The sequence below is a fragment of the Podospora anserina genome, chromosome 4 (genome assembly GCF_000226545.1).
Source record: "Podospora anserina S mat+ genomic DNA chromosome 4, supercontig 4".
NCBI lineage: Eukaryota > Fungi > Ascomycota > Sordariomycetes > Sordariales > Podosporaceae > Podospora > Podospora anserina.
In genome coordinates this window covers 1,708,074-1,726,138 of record NW_001914850.1, presented here as the reverse complement: position 1 = coordinate 1,726,138, position 18,065 = coordinate 1,708,074, and the positions used below count along the sequence as shown (strand labels likewise).

Here is an 18,065-nt window from a genome sequence, read left to right as displayed (position 1 = left end):
GTGATCAACCCAAAGCTGAGATCCCGCGGAACACACACAAAAAAGAAAAAGGGCGGGCAGTAAAACATGTGCCGAAAAACCGTTGAGGCACATGGTCCACTAGCGCCGCCGCAGTCATGGCCACCAACTTCTTGGGCTGTTCGGCAGATGTTTTGGAGAGATACACGGCCGGGAACAAACGGACCGGAGTTGTTCTCTCTCTCTCTCGGCCTGGGGCGATCTCACCTTGCTTAGTAACACTTCCATTTTGAACAACACCAACATCAAACATCACCACCAAGCCCAAAACATTGTCAAACACAAAATCACAAACCGAAAAACAAAAACAACCATGCAATTCCTGTTAACCCCAAAATATCTATCACGACCTCCCCAAATGAATCCCCCCCAACCCTCCGCCACTCCCCCCTGCCCCCGCCGCAAAAGCAGCCTTGACCTCCCCCCTGGGCCACTCAAACAGCACATCCCCCCCATACACATCCGTCGTCACCCTCCCAACCCTCATCTCCACCTCCCCATAAAACTTCTCACACTCCCTCAACACCTTCATCACCAATCCACTATTACTCTGACTCGAACCCCCACCACCAAACTTGACCCCATGATGCCCCGAAACGCCCGAACTAACACTCAGCGTGTCGCTGCTCCCCTTCTTCCCCTCCCCTCCCGCTGAAGAAGAGTCCTCATCCCCAAAGTGCTTCTCCACCCTCTTCCTCAAAGCCTCAATCCCCTTCCTCACCTCCTTCGCATCATACCCACCCAGCACCTTGTTAAACGTGCTCTTCGAGTTCGACGGCTGAGCCGCAATCCCGGCCGCCGACTTGCCCCCCGCGAGCTGAGCCTCGATGTTCTCCAAACACTCCAGCAGCTTACCCAGCGGCCGTCTCATGACAGCATTCAGATACAACCCCATGTGCTCCTGCAGCTCCTGGTTAGCCTGCTCCTTCCAGTCATCCAGCACCTCCAACCCCCTCGAGTTCTCCACCTCCTCCAGGTAGTGGTTCATATTCTCAATAAGCAGGATGTGGAAGTTGAGCGCCTCCTTGTCTTCCGGATCCGCAGAGTTGGCAATCGCAGCAGCCGTGGCGGCTGCCCCGCCGCCGCCCATGGCCGGGTTCTCTCTCGCAATCACCTTGAGCGAGTCAAACATTGACTTGAGGATGCGGTCGTACTCCCTATCTACCATCCGCCTGACCCCCAAGTTGGGATCAACATTCGCAAGCATGTTCTCGACTGCGGTGGAAAACTGGGGGAAGATGCGGATGAAGTGGATGACGCCCTTGCGCTTCTTGATCTTGACCTTTGTCTCTTCAATGGCGCGGATCTGATCGTCGACAAACTTTTTGAATTTGGCCTCGAGGTTGCCGTGGAGTTTTTGGAGCAAATTGTTGAGAAAGTCCTGGTTGGATTGTGACATTTCGGCCATCTTGCGTTCGAGCGTGGCCAAGATACCCACTCCCTGTCTGTAGACATTGTTAGCACACACACCCATCCGTAAACCGAAAGAAGAAATCACATACAAGGGATCCATCCCCAAAACCCAATCCATCAACTGCTGCAACCCAATCTCCATAAACCCAAAAATACTCTCCATCGCCTTCGTCACCCGCCTCGCCAGCTCCCGATCCGGCTCCATCAACCGATGCCTCTTGAGGTCCCCCCCCCGTCTATTCACCGGCCTACACGCCGCCACCAAATCGGGAAAATCCGCCTGCTCCAGCGTAGTAGCGTGGAAGAAATCCACGATGAAGTTCTGCTCCATCTCCACCAACGGCAGCAAATCATCCAGCACCCCGGCAAAAACCTCGTACGGCAACGCCCTCCCATCCGGCGTCTTCTCCGCCGCAGACGACCTGCTCCCCCCATCCCCCAACGGGCTCCTCAAGCTCCTCGCCAGCGTCTGGCTCCTCTTGACCGTCAACTTCCTCGCCGTCGTCGCCAGCCCCTCCTCCTTCTTCTCCTGCTGCGAAGTAAACAGCAGCTCCGCCTCATCCCCCGTCACCTTCCTCGCATTCTTTTTCCACGCGTCCATCGCCTCCTTGAACTCAGTCTTGTATATCGGGTGGCACTTGTCCTGGTACACCTGCAGGATCCGGTTCCAGTTGTCCAGATCCACGTCCCTCGCGTACAGAATCAGCGGGCCGTACATCCAGAGGATGTCCCGTCCCACCTCGTGATTCCTCGGATCAACTTTCTTGCTCAGCGCCCCATCCAACGCCGCCTTCGTCTCCCTGAACGCCTCGCTAAACTGCTTCTCCATGAAAATCACCAACCTCCTCATGAAAAGCGAGCTTTCGGCAAGGTACATCTCCTTCTTCTCCTGCACGATCCGCATCTGGCCGTAATTCTCGTCCAAGCCAAGCGACTGGTCCGCACTGCTCCCGTCTTCGCTCCTCCTCCCCTCGCTGTTGCCCATCGTAGGATCAATCTTGATCATGGCCTTGAACAGCGTGACCAACGAGGTCTCAATCTCCTCCACCCCGGCGGCATGCTCCAGCGGCGCCGACTTGAGCGCCTCCAGGTCGGCCTCGCTGATGGCGCAGGTCTCCAACAGCGACTCGAGTTCCTTTCTCAAAAGCTTCTGATTGGCAGCCTGCACCTGCAGACCTTGGCCTTGCGCCTCGATGTAGGCGATATCATCCGAGAGTGTCTACCACAAGTGTCAGCAACCAACCAACCAACCAACCCTCTCCAAAACCACAGAAAAACTCACCGACAACTCAACGCTGTAAAGCGTCAACAAATTATCCAGCTCATCACACTCCCCAATCGCAAGATCGATCCCCCTCTTGATCGCATCAACCCTCTCATCCTCCTCCTGAAACCTCGCCAGCCACCCCCCCGCCTGCGCCTTGCCCATCTCCCTGTCCAGATCCGCCCTCATCTCCTCAAAGTTCCTCTGCCTCATCTGCTCGCCCGGCACCCACCCAAAGTAATCCAGCCACTTGGCAAACTCGGACGTCTTGCCGTCCAGAATCGATGGATCAATCCCCAAAGTAGCCAGGTACTTGACATCGTTCCCCGCCACGACCGACCGCTGCGGTTCCTCTGGTACCTCCTCCTTCTTCTCCTTGAAGGCGACAATGCTATCCGGTCGGCTGTTGGGGTCTGAGCCCGTGACTTTCAGCTCGGGAATGCCAGACGCAGTAGTGGCAGAGGATCCCCTGTCGGCCGCCGTGGGGGGTGGTTCGAGAACAATCGGCTCCGGAGTCTTCACCGGGATGGGCTTGGGAGGCGCCGGCACAACGCTCGTGATACCGTCTGGCCCGTCATTGCTCTTGTTCTGGTTTTGACGCAGTCGCTCTGCTGCACCGCCCGGTCTGGGCTTGAACGCACTGACGGCCGCGGCAGCCTTCCAGATCGCACCGGCGATTTCTCCTCTAGATTTCTTGGACTTGATTCCAAAAACGCCAGGCTTCTCTTCGTCATCCACGGGGGTCTTGGGTGCCTCTGGCGTCGATTCCTCGGCTGGCACAGGTGGGGGCGTGGGGACAGCAGCCGGCACGGCACGAGCAGGAGCAGGAGCAGGAGCAGGAGCAGAAGCAGAAGCAGGAGCAGGAGCAGGTGCTGGGCTGGCAGTCTGCGGTGTTGGGACAGGTGCCGGACTGGGCGCACTCACTGGCGTGCCTGCTCTCGAGATCTCTTTTGGTGTTACAGGTCTCTGGTCCATCCGAAGTGGTGTCGGGTCCCGTCTGCTCACCGAATTCTTGCGGGGGGACATGCGGTCTTGACTCCGAGGTGGAAGTGGAATACGCGCCGCAGGGCTGTTCAAAGGAGCCGGCACCAAATCTCTGTCGACCTGCGTCGGCCGTAACGGATCCATGGGAGGTCTTCTCCTCTCCGGCGGCCTCTCATCCAGAGACGGAGGTGCGGGTGACGCCTCAGGGGTGCCATAGCTAGAGCCCGGCCCATTTCTCGATCCTGGCCTGAAGCTGCTGGCCCCTTCGCTCCGCGCAACAGACGAGGCCACCACCGAGTCCTGGCTCTTATTGTTGGATGCTAGCCGTCGAAGGGTAGGCAGCTCTTGACTCGGCCGACCCGAGTCGACGCTTTGCACTGGTGAAGCTCTTCCATTCGGCGCAAGCGCGCCACGCGAGGGCATCCGTTCTGGGTATGTCGGGGCAGGGGCTGGTGTGGCCTGGGCATTGAGCATTTCCCTTCCATTATAGCCAAGAGACGAGATCGAGTTATTGGCGCTGCTGGGGGCAGAATCGGGGAGGCTGGGACGGGGAGGTGGTCGGTCTTGTCGTTCCTGTCTTCGGGGTGCCTGTGCGCCACCCAACACTTGATCAAGTTCGCGCTGATCAAAACCCGTCAAGGTCGGCATGCGACCACCCGTGTATTTGGCATAGATCTTGATCAGACTTGCAATAAAGAATTTCTTTTCCTTGTCCGTCTGGGCCTGCCAGTAGTACGGCTTTCCAAGCGTCACCACGAAGCCCACGTCTCCCGCCCATGCTTGGTAGTCGTTGTTGTATGTACAGTTGGTGAAGGATTCGATCGCCGAGAGGTCATCGAGAAACCACGTTTTGCCTATTGAGAATGTTCCGTTTGGGTTTTCCTTTGATTTGTGCACGCGTACTCGGCCAGACTTGCGCACGCCGACGATGATGACGCGCGGCTTCTCGGCATTAGGGGTTCTCGCATTGGGTGCTGGCGGTGCTGTGGGCGAAGTTTGGAACTCTGTGATCTTGATGTGTGTGATGTATGTTTCGAGCACTGATGCAGACAGATGGAGGGTCAGCAATGGTCACATGGCAAGTCCAGCACTGACTCGAAGCTATCAAGAGCTGCCGGTCTGGACGGCAACACAAGGGGAAGCTCACAGGAGCCATCTTCGTCGCGTCTGCTGAAGCAACTTTCGACGATCCTCCTCTTCTCATCCTCAAACAACTCGGCCCGTGTCATCTCGCGACCGTTCATGGGCATGTCGTCGATGGCGGCGGGGTAGCGCTCCCGTCAAGCGTCGGACCAGGGGGGCAGTTCATCAACGAACGGGCGGCGACAGCGTTTGATGGCTAGATCGCCAGGTCATGGTTCGGGGGAGAGCGGTGTCGCGATGATGTGGTGCCCGGCGGGAGCTGGAAATAAAGCAATTCTATAAGCAGATACAGGCCGTTTCAATACGACAAAAAGTTTCCCTCCGCGAGTGTGTAGCAAGGAGCTTCGTCGAGACTTGAGGCGGAACGGCAGTCCAGCGGAGTCGTCCAGTTGGAACACCGTCACAAGCTACGGTCCGTGCGCCACCAATGCGCCAGCACTCAACCCTATCAGGGTTATGTACGGAGTATAGGAGACCATACTGGAAACATATCAGCACAGAGAAACCCAACTTTACATGTCAAATTCCATAGAGCACATATTCAATAACGACCAACCCCCTAATTACAATATACGCCGTAAGTCCCGTGTCCCTCATCGTCTAATTGGTAAATGCCCTACCATGCCAGTGCAGCCAGACTGCTACCAGCCAATGTGTCCCAATACCTCACCCACCCATTTCTACTCCCCATTATTATCCTTCTTCACTGAAAACCCGCACAAAAGATGACCCTAGCAATAACAGATCCTAATCCTACTCCTTATCCGAATCATAAATAACACTCGGCGGTCGTCTCACATTCTCCGCACCTATCCCCAAATCCAAACTAGCCTGCGCCGTACCAAACACCTGCGAAGACGAAGCAATGATTCCCCTCGGCACGGGCAGCTGGGTCTCCCCATCATCGTCCATCTCGACAACCAAGTCCGGCAGCGACAGCTCGCTCGACCCAGGCATATGAGGTCGTGGCACAGATGCCCCCATAGACTTTTGAGGAGATGTAGCAGGGCTAGAGTAGTTACTCGCCGTTGTCGCCTGAGACAGACCGACGGTGTTTCTCGTCTTTTCAACCCGACAAACTGTGGACGGTGTGCTAGGCCGTTGCTGATTCCGGATCCTTTGGCTGGATCGCGGTGCACTTGGCCGGGCGAAATCAGTGACCGGCATCGGCGGGAGTGTCTGCTCTGGACTGGCGGGAATGACAGTATCATCGTTGAGATACTCCAAGTCATCGTCCTCCTCAAGAACACTGACGCTCTTTGTCTTGACCATCTGCGTCGACTGAATGATGTCGCTTCTCAGCTGCTGCTCCAACTGTTGTGATACCGCCACCCCAGTTGTTCCCTGTGTCTCCTCTTCTTCGTCCCCCTCTTCCTCCTCCTCCTCCACCTCCACCTCCTCCACCGCCTGATACCCATCCCTCAAAAACTGCTCCGCCTCCGGCGCCTCCTGTCCCGGCTCCAAAAACAACGCATTCCTCAAGTTAGCCATCAGCTGCCCCACCGCCGTAGGCGGCAAATAATGCCACCTCACCGGCGCCCCCTTCCCCATCCCGTGCTCTTCCATATCCTCCAACGGCACCGGGTTGTTCAACCGATAAACCTGCACCAACTCATACGCCCACTTGAACTTGGTCTCCCCGGCATTAAACTCTGCGTTTCCGTTGTAGCCACTCTCCTCATCAATCTCGCCCGGCTGCTTCGGTGGTCCAAGCACAGCCATATACTTGACCTCCTCCACGGGATGAGTGGCAAACATCCACACCCGGAGGACGGTGGGAGGGAATTTATACTCCCTAAACTCGTGATCGCGACGGCCTTTGGTGATGTCCTCCAAGGTATCAGGATCTATGGAGATGACGATGTCGGTGCGGTCAGTCTGGGGACCCAGAGACCGAATTACGCTCATGGGCACACGTTGGCTTTCCCAGCCTTGTGACCAGAACTGGGATCTGGCTTGTGTCATCCGCTGGGCGGCTCGGTTGGGCGTGGGAGAGCATGTCTGAGGGTAGACCTTCTGTGGGGTCTCCTTGTAGACTTCCAGCTCTTCTTCCTCATCATCTTCCTGCAGTGGCTGCCCCTCCGAGCTCTGCCCTAGGCTGGCTGAAGGTGGCGGTGGGAGCTGAATCTGAACCGTCTTGCGAATAGGGGTTGGAGTGGTGGGTCCTTGGTCAGTTGAGGACTCTGATGTCAGGAACTGAGGAGTCGTGTTCCCTCCTTCACCCTTGGCCGGACTCGTGTGGGCAGCTCGCTCAGCAGTCTTCCGTAGAATAGACCGTAAAACATTGGGCTCCTTGTTATGCCTCGGGGTTGGTGTTTTCGCCTTTGGACTTGACGGCTTGGGTGGAGTGCAAGACAATTCTGACAACCCATCCTCACTAGCAGTCGAGTCGTCATCCTGCGCTTGCTCAACCGGCGCCGAAGCCTTGCTTTGTGGTATTGGTGTTTTGGATGCTGATCTCTGTGACATACGCCTCTGTGACGACCGTTGTGTGGTCGGTCTCTTTTGTGAAGACAATCTCGTGACCCTCTTATCTGGTGGCGTCGGTGTCCCTGGCGCTTCGTCATCACTTGTGGCGGAATCTCTCGAGTTCTTTTGCCCTGAACGGGGAGTCCGATTCTCCTTGTTCGATAGACCACTGCTGGGAACACCACCGGAATATCGCAGCTTAAGACCAGATCCCGCCTCACCAACCGTCCCTTGATATTTCTGGGGAGTCTGAAACGGTGTTGAACTAATGCTCGCCAGCTCGTCGTCGGAGTCTGGTATTTCTCGGCAGCTCTTCTTCGTTGGGGTGGGCTCAGTAGTGGAACTGTCATCATGTCCAAGCTCCATACTAGGGAGCGATATTTCGGCCAGGGGCTGCCTCTTCCTCTTTTGTGACGACCTCGCCTGTTCAGGAGTTCTCTCCAGCATTGACGATGAGGAGGGGAGCCCTCCGCCTGGGCTGAAGCTGTCTTCGATAACCAGATCTCGAGGGCGTTTGGTCACCGACTCCACGGTAGGAGCTGGAGCATCAACATTGGTGGACTTATCCTGAAGCGGAGAGAGTACAGAGCCCAGTGTGTACTTTGCGAGCATGGGAGTGAATGGTGTTGGCTGGGACGAGGGAACTTCATCGAGATTGACTTTGATGCGCTTGGTTGAGGGGGTCTGCGGGTCGGACAAAGCCGTCCTTGTTGCTTTCTTCTCCGGAGATCGTTCCTTTTTCATTATGCTAGCTGATGGCAGCTGTGGTAGCCCCAGCTCATCCTCATCACCTTCGTCTTGGGAGTTCTCGATACGCAGCTCGTTATCCTGCTCCTCCTTTGTCGTCATGGAGTACATCTGGGTCATGGTTTGGGTATGCAAGGTCGAACTCGGTGCGTCGCCCAGTGTCTTTCTTCTCTTGCCACGAGTCTGCTTTTGTTTCTTCGGCTTTGGCGCTGCCCTGGGCACTGTTCTGGGTAATTCATCCTCCTCATCTTCCACTCGTAGGTCCGCCGGTGATGGGGTTTGCTGTACATAATCGAGCTGGGTCAATGTTTGCTGGCGCAAAAGGCGGGACATTCCCGTGGGAGTCGAGGTGCGACCATATGTTCGGACATTTCGCCTTCGAGGAGGAAACTGGACTTGACGAGCAGTGGGTGTTGATTCATAGACTCCTGATGCCGGCGCAGCGGGTGTTGCCCGCGCGCGAGTTTGAGCTGGCATTTGGCGAAATCTCAGTCAGATATAGTTTCAAAGTACGGTTGATTCAGTCGCTTGTATCCGTATTCATCTTCAACGGAATCGAGCTGGCAATGGTGGGTTCATAGGCAAGTGACTGACTGATACCCAATGTAGCTGGAGGTCTGGATGTTGGCCGCGCGTTAGCTTGGGCAGAGCGTGCCCCAAGACGCGTTTAGTGGGGCGTCGGCATACCCGCGACACCCCTGTGGCGCGGGGATCAATTAAACTCGCCGCTGGAACAACAGTGACATCAGAGGCAGCGAACCTCTAATCGTCTGACCGTGTCTTTGTCATACTGGACGGATGCATTCTTTTCACCGCAGACTTTTCTCAAGTATCCGTATCTCATGATCAAGGATAATGTGTCTTTCTTCGTCATGAATGGTATCATGGTTCGAGACACAGTTACGGTCGCGGTGCCAAAGATAGCCCTCGTCCGACCCAACATTGATCAAACACTCATCTGGGAGCAATATCCCCACCCGTTGGACATCTTGGCTCAGAAAACTAGCCCGTAGTTTTCTGTCTTCAAGCCCGAGGATGACAAACATTGCAACACGAGCGTGTGTCTGTGTTGGAACCTTTTCTCATGTGGCACCAAACTATTTGCAAAACACGCGAGATAGTCGCCAGGCTCTTGTGACAAGCGGGCAAGATATACTGTCTCCGTGTGTTGGTGAGAGCAAGGATTTGAATCATGCTTTATACTAGCTTCATGATACGAAAACCTGTGCCTGGAGATCTTCTGTAGATGCCCAATGTGAATGCCCATTCCCAGAGATGCACCCAGCCTTCCGGTGCGGCGTTCGTTGGTCCGTGCTCTGGGTCGTGACGGGCCAAGAACGCGCTGACAAGGATCTAGATGGGCTAAAGAGCCGCTAAGGACGGGGTCCAGCACACACAATCGCCCTCTCACCTCCGTAAAGCATCATCTCCACCGGCCACCATCTCCGCCTCCTCCACCCAGGAAGAAGAAGCGAAGAAACTCCTTCCACCTTCCGCCATCATCCGCTGCCTGCTGCTGCTGCTGCTGCTGCTGCTGTGGCTAGTGCCAACTATATTCACATAATAAGCTGATGACAATAACCCAACTCGCTCCCATCCGAACCGCCGCCTGCCAGCCTCCCCATGGCGTAATCCATGGCAGAACGACGCTCTGCAAATTCGCGGTCCAGATCGGCTCTCGATAACGATCCAGCACACCTGCCCACGGTGTCGTCGGTGTCATCTGTCTCGTCCCCGACCGTGACTGCCTCCTCTGCAACTCCTCCTGCCTCCCACAAGCCATCCGCCGCTGCTCCCTCATCCTATCCGTCGTCAACTTCTTCCTCTTCCTCTTCTTCTTCATTAGCCAGGTAAATCCAACAATTTACTTATTACAACCGTTGCAATCCACCACCACCACCACCAACACCTCCACCACCCATCCCCCGCCTCACACTGCACACCTTCCCCGCCTGTTTGTGACGTCTTGCTTTCTCTGTCTCTTGTCTTTCTATCTATCTCTGTCTCTCTCTTTCCCAGTCAGTGTCTGCCGGATTAAGGTATTCGCCTGTTGAGCTTCCACCACCTGCCTATCTGCCTCTCAGAATCAGTCTCCGGTTCCACGAATCCCAAGGGCCGAAACCGCGCAGTCAGTCGTCAGTCAGTCAGTCAGTCAGTCAGTCAGTCAAGTCAAGTCAAGCTAGCCAGCTGAGCCAGTGCTGCAACCATCAAACACCAGGCTTCACTGCATCCCCGACGCCTCCTTTGTCGACAGAGGCAGTGAATTCAGACAACACTGCTGCCGCCGGTCGCTTCTTGTCGTCGGAGATTGAGCAGCCTCTGGTCAGAGCGGCAAAGGCCCGCAATACACAGGCACCGGTTCTATCAGCCCTGCAGCAAGCTCCAAAGTGCTTACTGGCATTCACATCCTCGGGAACTGACTCTCAATCAAAAACTTTTCTGCTTTCTACTAAACCCTCTCTTCTTTTTTTGCCCCTCCACCTCACCTCTTCACCATTCCAACATCGACCTGTCAGCAACCTCTCCCAGGGTTGTTAGATCTTGGCACATATTTACTCATGTCGTTCAGAGTCACCCGCTCGAGTGCCCGTCAAGCCGCGACCCAGGCGGCTTCATCAAATCCGAACGCTTCGTCGCCCTCCGCCGGAGCGCCTTCACCTGTCGTCTCTACCCCCGTCACAGCCCGAGCCGCCAGAAAACGAAAGACTACTTCCGAAACCAGTCCGTCCCAGGCTGCCCCGGAGCCAGCCTCATCGGCACGCCGTTCCAAGAGACAACGCGTGGCACAGGCTGCTACCCAAGCACCTCCAGAGCTTCCAATCCCTGCTCCGACACCTGCCAGCTCCCGCCGGAAAAAAGCAAAGAACTCTGCCACCATGTCGAGCCCACGGTATGTCGAGCCAGCCAACACGGACACGGGCGAGGTAGAATCAGGGGTTTCGCTGACAATTCGATCCAGGGCGCCAGCAGGTTCTGCTAACCGTCCAGAGCATCCAGAGAATACTACCCCCTCGGCCTCGTCCAGCAGACGATCCAGCCGTCATAAAAAGAAGATTCAAGGTAAGTCCAGACAAAGCCCCTGTTCTTTTCGGAAGGCCGTGTACTAATATACGTTCTGTCTCTAAAGATGATGCTGCCCCTCCATCCGCCGGGCCTTCTCGCCGGTCCAAGCGCAGTGCTGCCGAGTCGCCAGATCAAGACGTCGTTATGGGTGGTACCGAAGAATCTGATCGAGGTGCAGCCGCTCCACCCCCACCCCCGCCTCCCCCGCCGCCCGAAGACAAGTTCCCCGGAGATAGCGACGACAACGAGGATAATGACGAGGATGACCGGCTCAACCGATACGACGAAGACGACGACGATGACGATATGGACCCCTTTGGTGGCTTCCCAGGTGGTGGAATTCCGAGCAGCATTCACCATACACTCAGGGCGTTGACTGGTATGGTTTCTGGCATATCGTCCAGACTGAGAGAGATTTTGAACAATCTTCGCCAAAAAGACGATCCAACGATCCAGCTCATTGCGCTTCAAGAGCTCTCGGAGCTCCTCCTGGTGTCCAACGAGGATAACCTATCGGGCCATTTTTCACCCGACCAGTTTGTGAAAGAGTTGGTGACGTTGATGCAGCCTAACGAGTTGACAGGAGAGGAAAATCCCGAAGTCATGCTGTTGGCTTGTCGCTGCCTGGCCAACTTGATGGAAGCCCTTCCGGGCAGTGCCGGTAATGTGGTGTATGGGCAAGCTATTCCCATCCTATGCCAGAAATTGCTGGAAATCCAGTTTATCGACCTCGCGGAGCAGGCCTTGAGCACTCTGGAAAAGATCTCGGTCGAGTATCCCCACCACATCGTCAAGGAGGGAGGATTGAATGCGTGTCTCTCGTACCTTGACTTCTTCGCCACAGGCACCCAACGGGTTGCGGTGACAACAGCCGCGAACTGCTGCCGTGGCATTCACGAAGAGAACTTTCCCGTTGTGCGGGATGTCATGCCTATCCTGCTCAATGTATTGGGTAGCAACGATCAGCGGGTTGTTGAGCAAGCCTCCCTCTGCGTGACGCGAATTGTGGAAAGCTTCAGGAGGTATGCCGCAAAGCTGGAGGAATTGGTGAGCCCCGAGCTGCTCAAGGCCATCCTTCGTCTGCTGCTCCCTGGCACCACCAACCTGATCGGATCTCACATCCACACGCAATTCCTCCGTGTTCTTGCCATCACGGCAAAGGTGAGCCCAAGGCTGTCGGCTGAGCTCTTCAAGATGAATGTGGTTGAGACGCTCTACCAAATCCTGACTGGCGTTTCGCCCCCGGCCGGGACCGAGGATATCGCCTCCAAGCTCGACAGTGTTTTGATCATGCAGGCTTTGATTCACCGACCCCGAGAACAGATCATCGAGACGCTCAATGTCATCTGTGAGCTTTTGCCAAGCTTGCCTCCCTCCAGCGATCCGTCCGGTCACGATTACGTCGACATGCACTCGCCCATGGATCCTATCACGCCCTCTTCACCTGGTTCTGACAAGAAAACACCGAACGAGAAACGGATCGAGCTGTTGGAAGGGTGCAAAGACGAGGTCCGGCGCTTCGCCATGATTCTTTTCCCCACCCTCACGGATGCGTACTCGAGCACGGTGAACCTGACGGTGCGCCAAAAGGTGTTGACTGCCCAGCTGAAGATGCTTTGCAACCTGGACGAAGATATTCTGGTGGAAGCCTTGAAGCCCGTTTCGTACGCCTCCTTCCTGGCATCTATCCTCTCGCAGCAAGACCACCCCTCTTTGGTCATGTTTGCTCTGCAGGCCACTGGAATCTTGACAAGCCGTTTGGGTTCGGTCTATCGGTACCAGCTGTATCGCGAGGGAGTTATTGCCGAGATCGAAAAATTGGCAACGCCCGAACCGGAACCCGAGGTCGAATCTCCTACGGCAGAGCCTACCGAGCCGCAGAACGAACCAGAGTCGGGAGCAGAGGCCGGTAGTGAGGAGCTTGTTGTGGACCAAACCGTATCTGATGGCGAAAATGACGAGGACCGCGATGACGACGAGGACCGTTCGCACCAAGATTCGGATGAGGATCAGGAGGAAGACGACGAAGACGATGGTGACGAGCACGATCATGACCATGACCACCATCATGACGATTCGGGATCCCCAGTTAGTTCTGAGGGTTCCACCATGTCCCTCGATGGGCCCGGCCGCCGTCTGTCGGTCTCAGACTTTCCCTCTTCAAAGACCAGGATTGCGCAGTTGGCCAAGAAATTCCTCGAGACTCATGAGACCGAGAAGCAGGGCAAGGCTATGAAGAAGAAGGCGACTAAGATTCTTGCCAACCTCTCAGAGCTGGCCACGGAGCTCGAGGCCTTTTACTTGCACCGGACACCTGGAAGCTTGCCCGTTGGTGACGGTACAGAGCTGTTTACAAGACTGGCCTCCTATTTTGACTCGGATGTGTTGGAGAGTGTGACCAGCGCCGAGCTTTTGGCCTCTGGCGTAGTCCGGGTGCTCGAGGAGATTTTTGCCAATCCCGATGAGGATCTTGCAGCTGCGGCACAGTCGACGTTCCTCCAGGTCTTTATGGGATACACTGTGAAGTCGAAACCCAAGACTGCGACTGCAGACTCCCCTGCGACACCCCTCAGCGTCCTGGTTCACAAGCTTCAGGACCTTTTGAGCAGATCAGAGCACTTTGAGGTTCTTACAGTTCATCACAACTCATACGATGGCAACCGCAGCAGTGCGGCGTCCATGCTCGCGAAGCAAATTCGCCTCAAGCTGGTCGCTGATGAGGATTCGGATATCCCTCGGAACTTTCGCAACATTATGGTTTCGATCCATGCCATCACGACCTTCAAGTCTCTGGATGACTACCTGCGGCCGCGGATCAGCATGTCTGACCGTCCTCGTCAACATCGTAAGGATGCGGTTTCGCGTGCTCTCGCGGTCATGGCTAGCTCAGGCTTGCCCATGAGCGCTGCCGCCGCCCGCTTGATGGAGCGGTCATTCTCTCCGTCGACTCCTCCCGCCCCTCCGGCTGCTTCCTCGCAGCCTTCCGGTTCGCGGTCAGGCAGAAAATCCAAGTCCAAGACGCAGCCCTCTGGAGACGTTCCAGCCACACCGGAGCCATCGTCGAGGGAAAAGGCTGCTCTCCGTAGGTCGGCACGCCGCCAACCAGCTAGTGAAACTGCTCCTCTCCCGCCACCAGAGGATGAGGACGATCTCGAAAATGCCCTTGAGTGCGCAGATGAGAAGCAATTGTCTGATGACGATGAGGACATGGAAGATGACAGCGCCTTGGATGTTGTGGGTGATCTAGAAGAAGACATGGGCGACTCCCCCACCCCCGACCCTTCCGCTGTCAATGTCGAAGTCGCCGCAGGCGGCAAGGTCATGGCTCGCAAGGAGGACGGGACTAGGGTTCCCACCCCTTCTCAAAGCCGGCAGACATCTTCGCTTCCCAGCAGAGCCAGCACGCTCGCCGCCGCTCTCCAGGGCACACCCACTTCCTCATCCTCGAGGCCCATGTCATACGCCGCCGCCATTCAAGCTGTGCCCCAAGACTGGCACATCGAGTTCAGCATCAACGGCAAGGTGATTCCCAACGAGACAACTATTTATCGCGCGGTTCACAGCTCTGCCACTACGTCTGATGAATACCTCGGCCGAAATGTTTGGTCTGCTGTGCATCCCATCAAGTTCCGGCGCGTCCCTGGCCCCCCTCCTGCCGAGACCATCGCATTTGGAACATCAGCCGACACGGGGGCGGAGGTCGAGGAGGGTAGCACTCCCGGATCTCTTGCTAAGTCGCCCACCACGGCATCGATCCTGCGCCTGCTGAAGAAGCTCCATGACCTCAACGCCAACATTGATGACGTTCTGGTCGAGAACAAGGAGACACTCAAGGTCAATGTCGAGCCGCTCTCCCAGTTTGTCAACACCAAGCTTACAGCCAAGCTCAACCGGCAATTGGAAGAACCCCTCATTGTTGCGAGCAACTGCCTTCCAAGCTGGAGCGAGGACCTGGCGAGGCTCTATCCCTTCCTTTTCCCCTTCGAGACCCGGCATCTCTTCCTGCAGAGTACTTCGTTTGGCTATGCCAGGTCTATGAGTCGATGGCAGAACGCCCAGTCTCAGGAGGAAGCCCGGAGAGATCGCCGTGATGAAAGGCCGTTCCTGGGAAGACTGCAACGTCAAAAGGTACGCATCGCTCGGCCCAAGATTCTCGAGTCGGCCATGAAGGTGATGGAGCTCTACGGGGCGTCACAAAGCATTCTGGAGGTTGAGTACTTTGAAGAGGTCGGCACTGGCCTTGGACCCACGCTGGAGTTCTACTCGACGGTATCGAAAGAGTTCTGCAAGAAGAAGCTCAAGCTGTGGCGCGACCATGATCCCAGCGACAATGGAGAGTTTGTCTCTGGGCCTAATGGACTTTTCCCTCGACCCGTGAGCGAGGATTTCCTTGCAACTGAGGAAGGCGAGAAGACCCTTCAGCTCTTCAAGATCCTTGGCAAGTTTGTGGCACGGTCCATGATCGACTCTCGCATCATTGATATCAACTTCAACCCCATCTTTTTCCGCATCGGCAATGAGCACAATGCCGTCCGCCCCTCTCTGGGGGCTATCAAGTCTGTCGACCCTATGGTTGCGCGGTCGTTGATGGTGATTAAGAAGTTTGCCATGGCCAAGAAGGCCATCGAGGAGGATCCCAACCGCGACGCTGCGCAAAAGGTTCACGATTTGGAGAATATCGCGTTTGACAAGATCAGGCTCGACGACCTCTACCTCGACTTTACCCTGCCTGGGTACCCAGACATTGATCTAATTCCCAACGGGTCTCAGACTAGGCTGACGATATCCAACGTGGACCTCTACCTCGAGAGGGTTATTGACATGACTTTGGGAAGCGGTGTTCGCCGCCAGGTCGATGCCTTCCGGACTGGCTTCTCACAGGTCTTCCCGTACTCGGCCCTGAGCGCTTTTACTCCGGACGAGCTGTGCTCCCTGTTTGGTCGTGTGGAGGAAGATTGGTCCCTTGAGAGTAAGTTTGTCGCTCGGTGCGGGATGTAAAAGACAAATGGCTGACAGTTTTCTAGCACTTATGGATTCGATCAAGGCCGATCACGGGTACAACATGGACAGCAAGAGCGTTAGGAACTTGCTGCAGACGATGTCTCAGTTGACGCCGGCGCAGCGTCGTGACTTTCTGCAGTTTACCACTGGCAGTCCCAAGCTCCCCATTGGCGGTAGGGTTTTTTTTTTTTTTTTTTTTTTTTTTGGCGCTAGTGAACTTGAGAGAGGTGATGCTAACAACGTGGCTGTAGGTTTCAAGAGCCTGACCCCCATGTTCACGGTGGTGTGCAAGCCAAGCGAAGCACCATATACATCGGATGACTACTTGCCTAGCGTCATGACTTGCGTCAACTACCTGAAGCTCCCCGACTACACAACTATCGATGTCTTGAAGAAGAGACTGTTTACTGCCATCAAGGAGGGCCAAGGGGCATTCCATTTATCGTAAAAGGCAAAAAAGGGGGCGGAGTCCGGTTCTGTATTGTTTTGAGTTTTTGGGTTTTGGTGTTGCACTGACGGGATGGCTTGCATTGTTTTTCGTGTGGGCGGTATCAAATTTATCGGTATTTCGGTTGTGTTGCGTCCCCAGAATAAAGTTCACTGCATGGACGGCGCGATGGGCATTGGGGAGGAGAAAGCAGACAGAGAAGGGAAGGGCAAAACTGAAGCGGTAATGCTCAGCGGAGCAGATATTATCATCGGGGAGGGAAGGGAGCAGCGGAGATTGCTCTTGTGGAAGTAGTTGTAGTCTTGTTGCGCTGATTCATTTTGGTTTTGCATCTCCTGGCAGCCATGTCAGCGGGTGTAATTTATAGCTAGCTGTGTACTTGTTTTGATGTTAACACTAGACTGGGAGGATGCCGGATGGCGGGGGGATGAGTTAGACTTGCTAGTCTGGTTAATTGACGTGCTGTATCAGCCTACGACATAAATGTGTGAATGTGAAATGGAGGTTTAACGTGGCTTCCGGTCACAAAAAGATCACAGGCCAATTATCAGGCAACAAGTACGGTAGGTTTTGGCAGCAAAAGTTGATGTGTTTTGATGACGATTGAAGAAGAAGCTGAAACTACAAGGAGGGATTGGCCGGACATTCACCGGAGCAGGTTAGGTATAAAACACAACACCTCCCATCCATTCGCTTTGCCCGGGCCCCAAACTGCTCCAACGCCGCAACACCAACGCTGGCCGGTTTTCTTTTTTCTTTCCCCATCCTTGAACGCCGACTTGAACCATGAAACAAAACTCCCTTACCCCGCGCCGGTCTAGTAATCGACAAGAGCATAACATCACCAAAATACCACTTCTGCACCTCTTGAGGTGGGTACTCAAGAAGAAGTCACCTCCCACCCGTCCGCATCAAACAAGCTTCCCGTCCCTGAAGCGGACGGTGCGGTTGGTGTAGGGCAGGGTGTTGGGGTGGAGGGTGGAGGGGGAGGTAGTCCAACTGCTGTCGTTGTCGTCGTGGAAGTCGGAGTGGTGCTTGGATGTCTGGACGGAGAGGGTGGTACCGAAGTGGGAGGCCAGTTCTCCTTCGGACATGTCGGCTGAGTAGTCGCAGAAGGCCTGGAGTTTGTCAGGGGTGGGGTCTCAAGTGGTGGAAAAGACAAGGAAAAAAGAAAAAAAAAACACCCACCTTGCAAACATAGTTACAATCAGACTTGAGACGCTAACTCCGCCCAACACAATCATCATCATCATCATCATCAGCCTTCCGCAACAGCAGATTGAGGGGTGAGGGGGGGGGGGGGGGACACACCGCTCTGTTGTGACTCTGCGACAAAACTATCGGCAGCAGCGGCCACGGATGGAGAAACAGCCTCCAAAACGTGGTAATCTTGTTCGTCCTGCACTTTGCCACGCAGGTGTCGCCGCAGCCGCGCTTGGAGTACCTCTTGCCCGCGCGGCCCCAGCGCCAGGGGCCGTCGCCGTCTTTCCAGGGGTATCATCGTTCGATTGTCTT

The 18,065-nt window shown here is 55.5% G+C and overlaps 3 protein-coding genes across 3 annotated transcripts; 1 reads left to right on the top strand and 2 right to left on the bottom strand.

Annotated features, from left to right (window-relative positions):
- Positions 1-361: 361 nt before the first annotated feature.
- Positions 362-4,938, bottom strand: PODANS_4_6220 (uncharacterized protein; the record flags this gene model as incomplete). Its single annotated transcript, XM_001906186.1, has 3 exons — positions 362-2,491; positions 2,675-4,719; positions 4,827-4,938. Coding segments are annotated over 3 exons (4,287 nt in total), but the record flags the coding sequence as incomplete, so codon positions are not given.
- Positions 4,939-5,575: 637 nt separating this feature from the next.
- PODANS_4_6230 (uncharacterized protein) lies at positions 5,576-8,515 on the bottom strand (the record flags this gene model as incomplete). The annotated part of the gene is made up of 1 exon (XM_001906185.1): positions 5,576-8,515. One exon carries the CDS (start codon positions 8,513-8,515, stop codon positions 5,576-5,578), a length of 2,940 nt encoding a protein of 979 aa, XP_001906220.1.
- A 2,730-nt stretch (positions 8,516-11,245) lies between these two features.
- On the top strand, positions 11,246-16,550 carry PODANS_4_6240 (uncharacterized protein; the record flags this gene model as incomplete). The annotated part of the gene is made up of 3 exons (XM_001906184.1): positions 11,246-16,070; positions 16,126-16,275; positions 16,354-16,550. The coding sequence occupies 3 exons, from the start codon at positions 11,246-11,248 to the stop codon at positions 16,548-16,550; spliced, it is 5,172 nt and encodes a 1,723-aa protein (XP_001906219.1).
- Between the last annotated feature and the right edge of the window lie 1,515 nt (positions 16,551-18,065).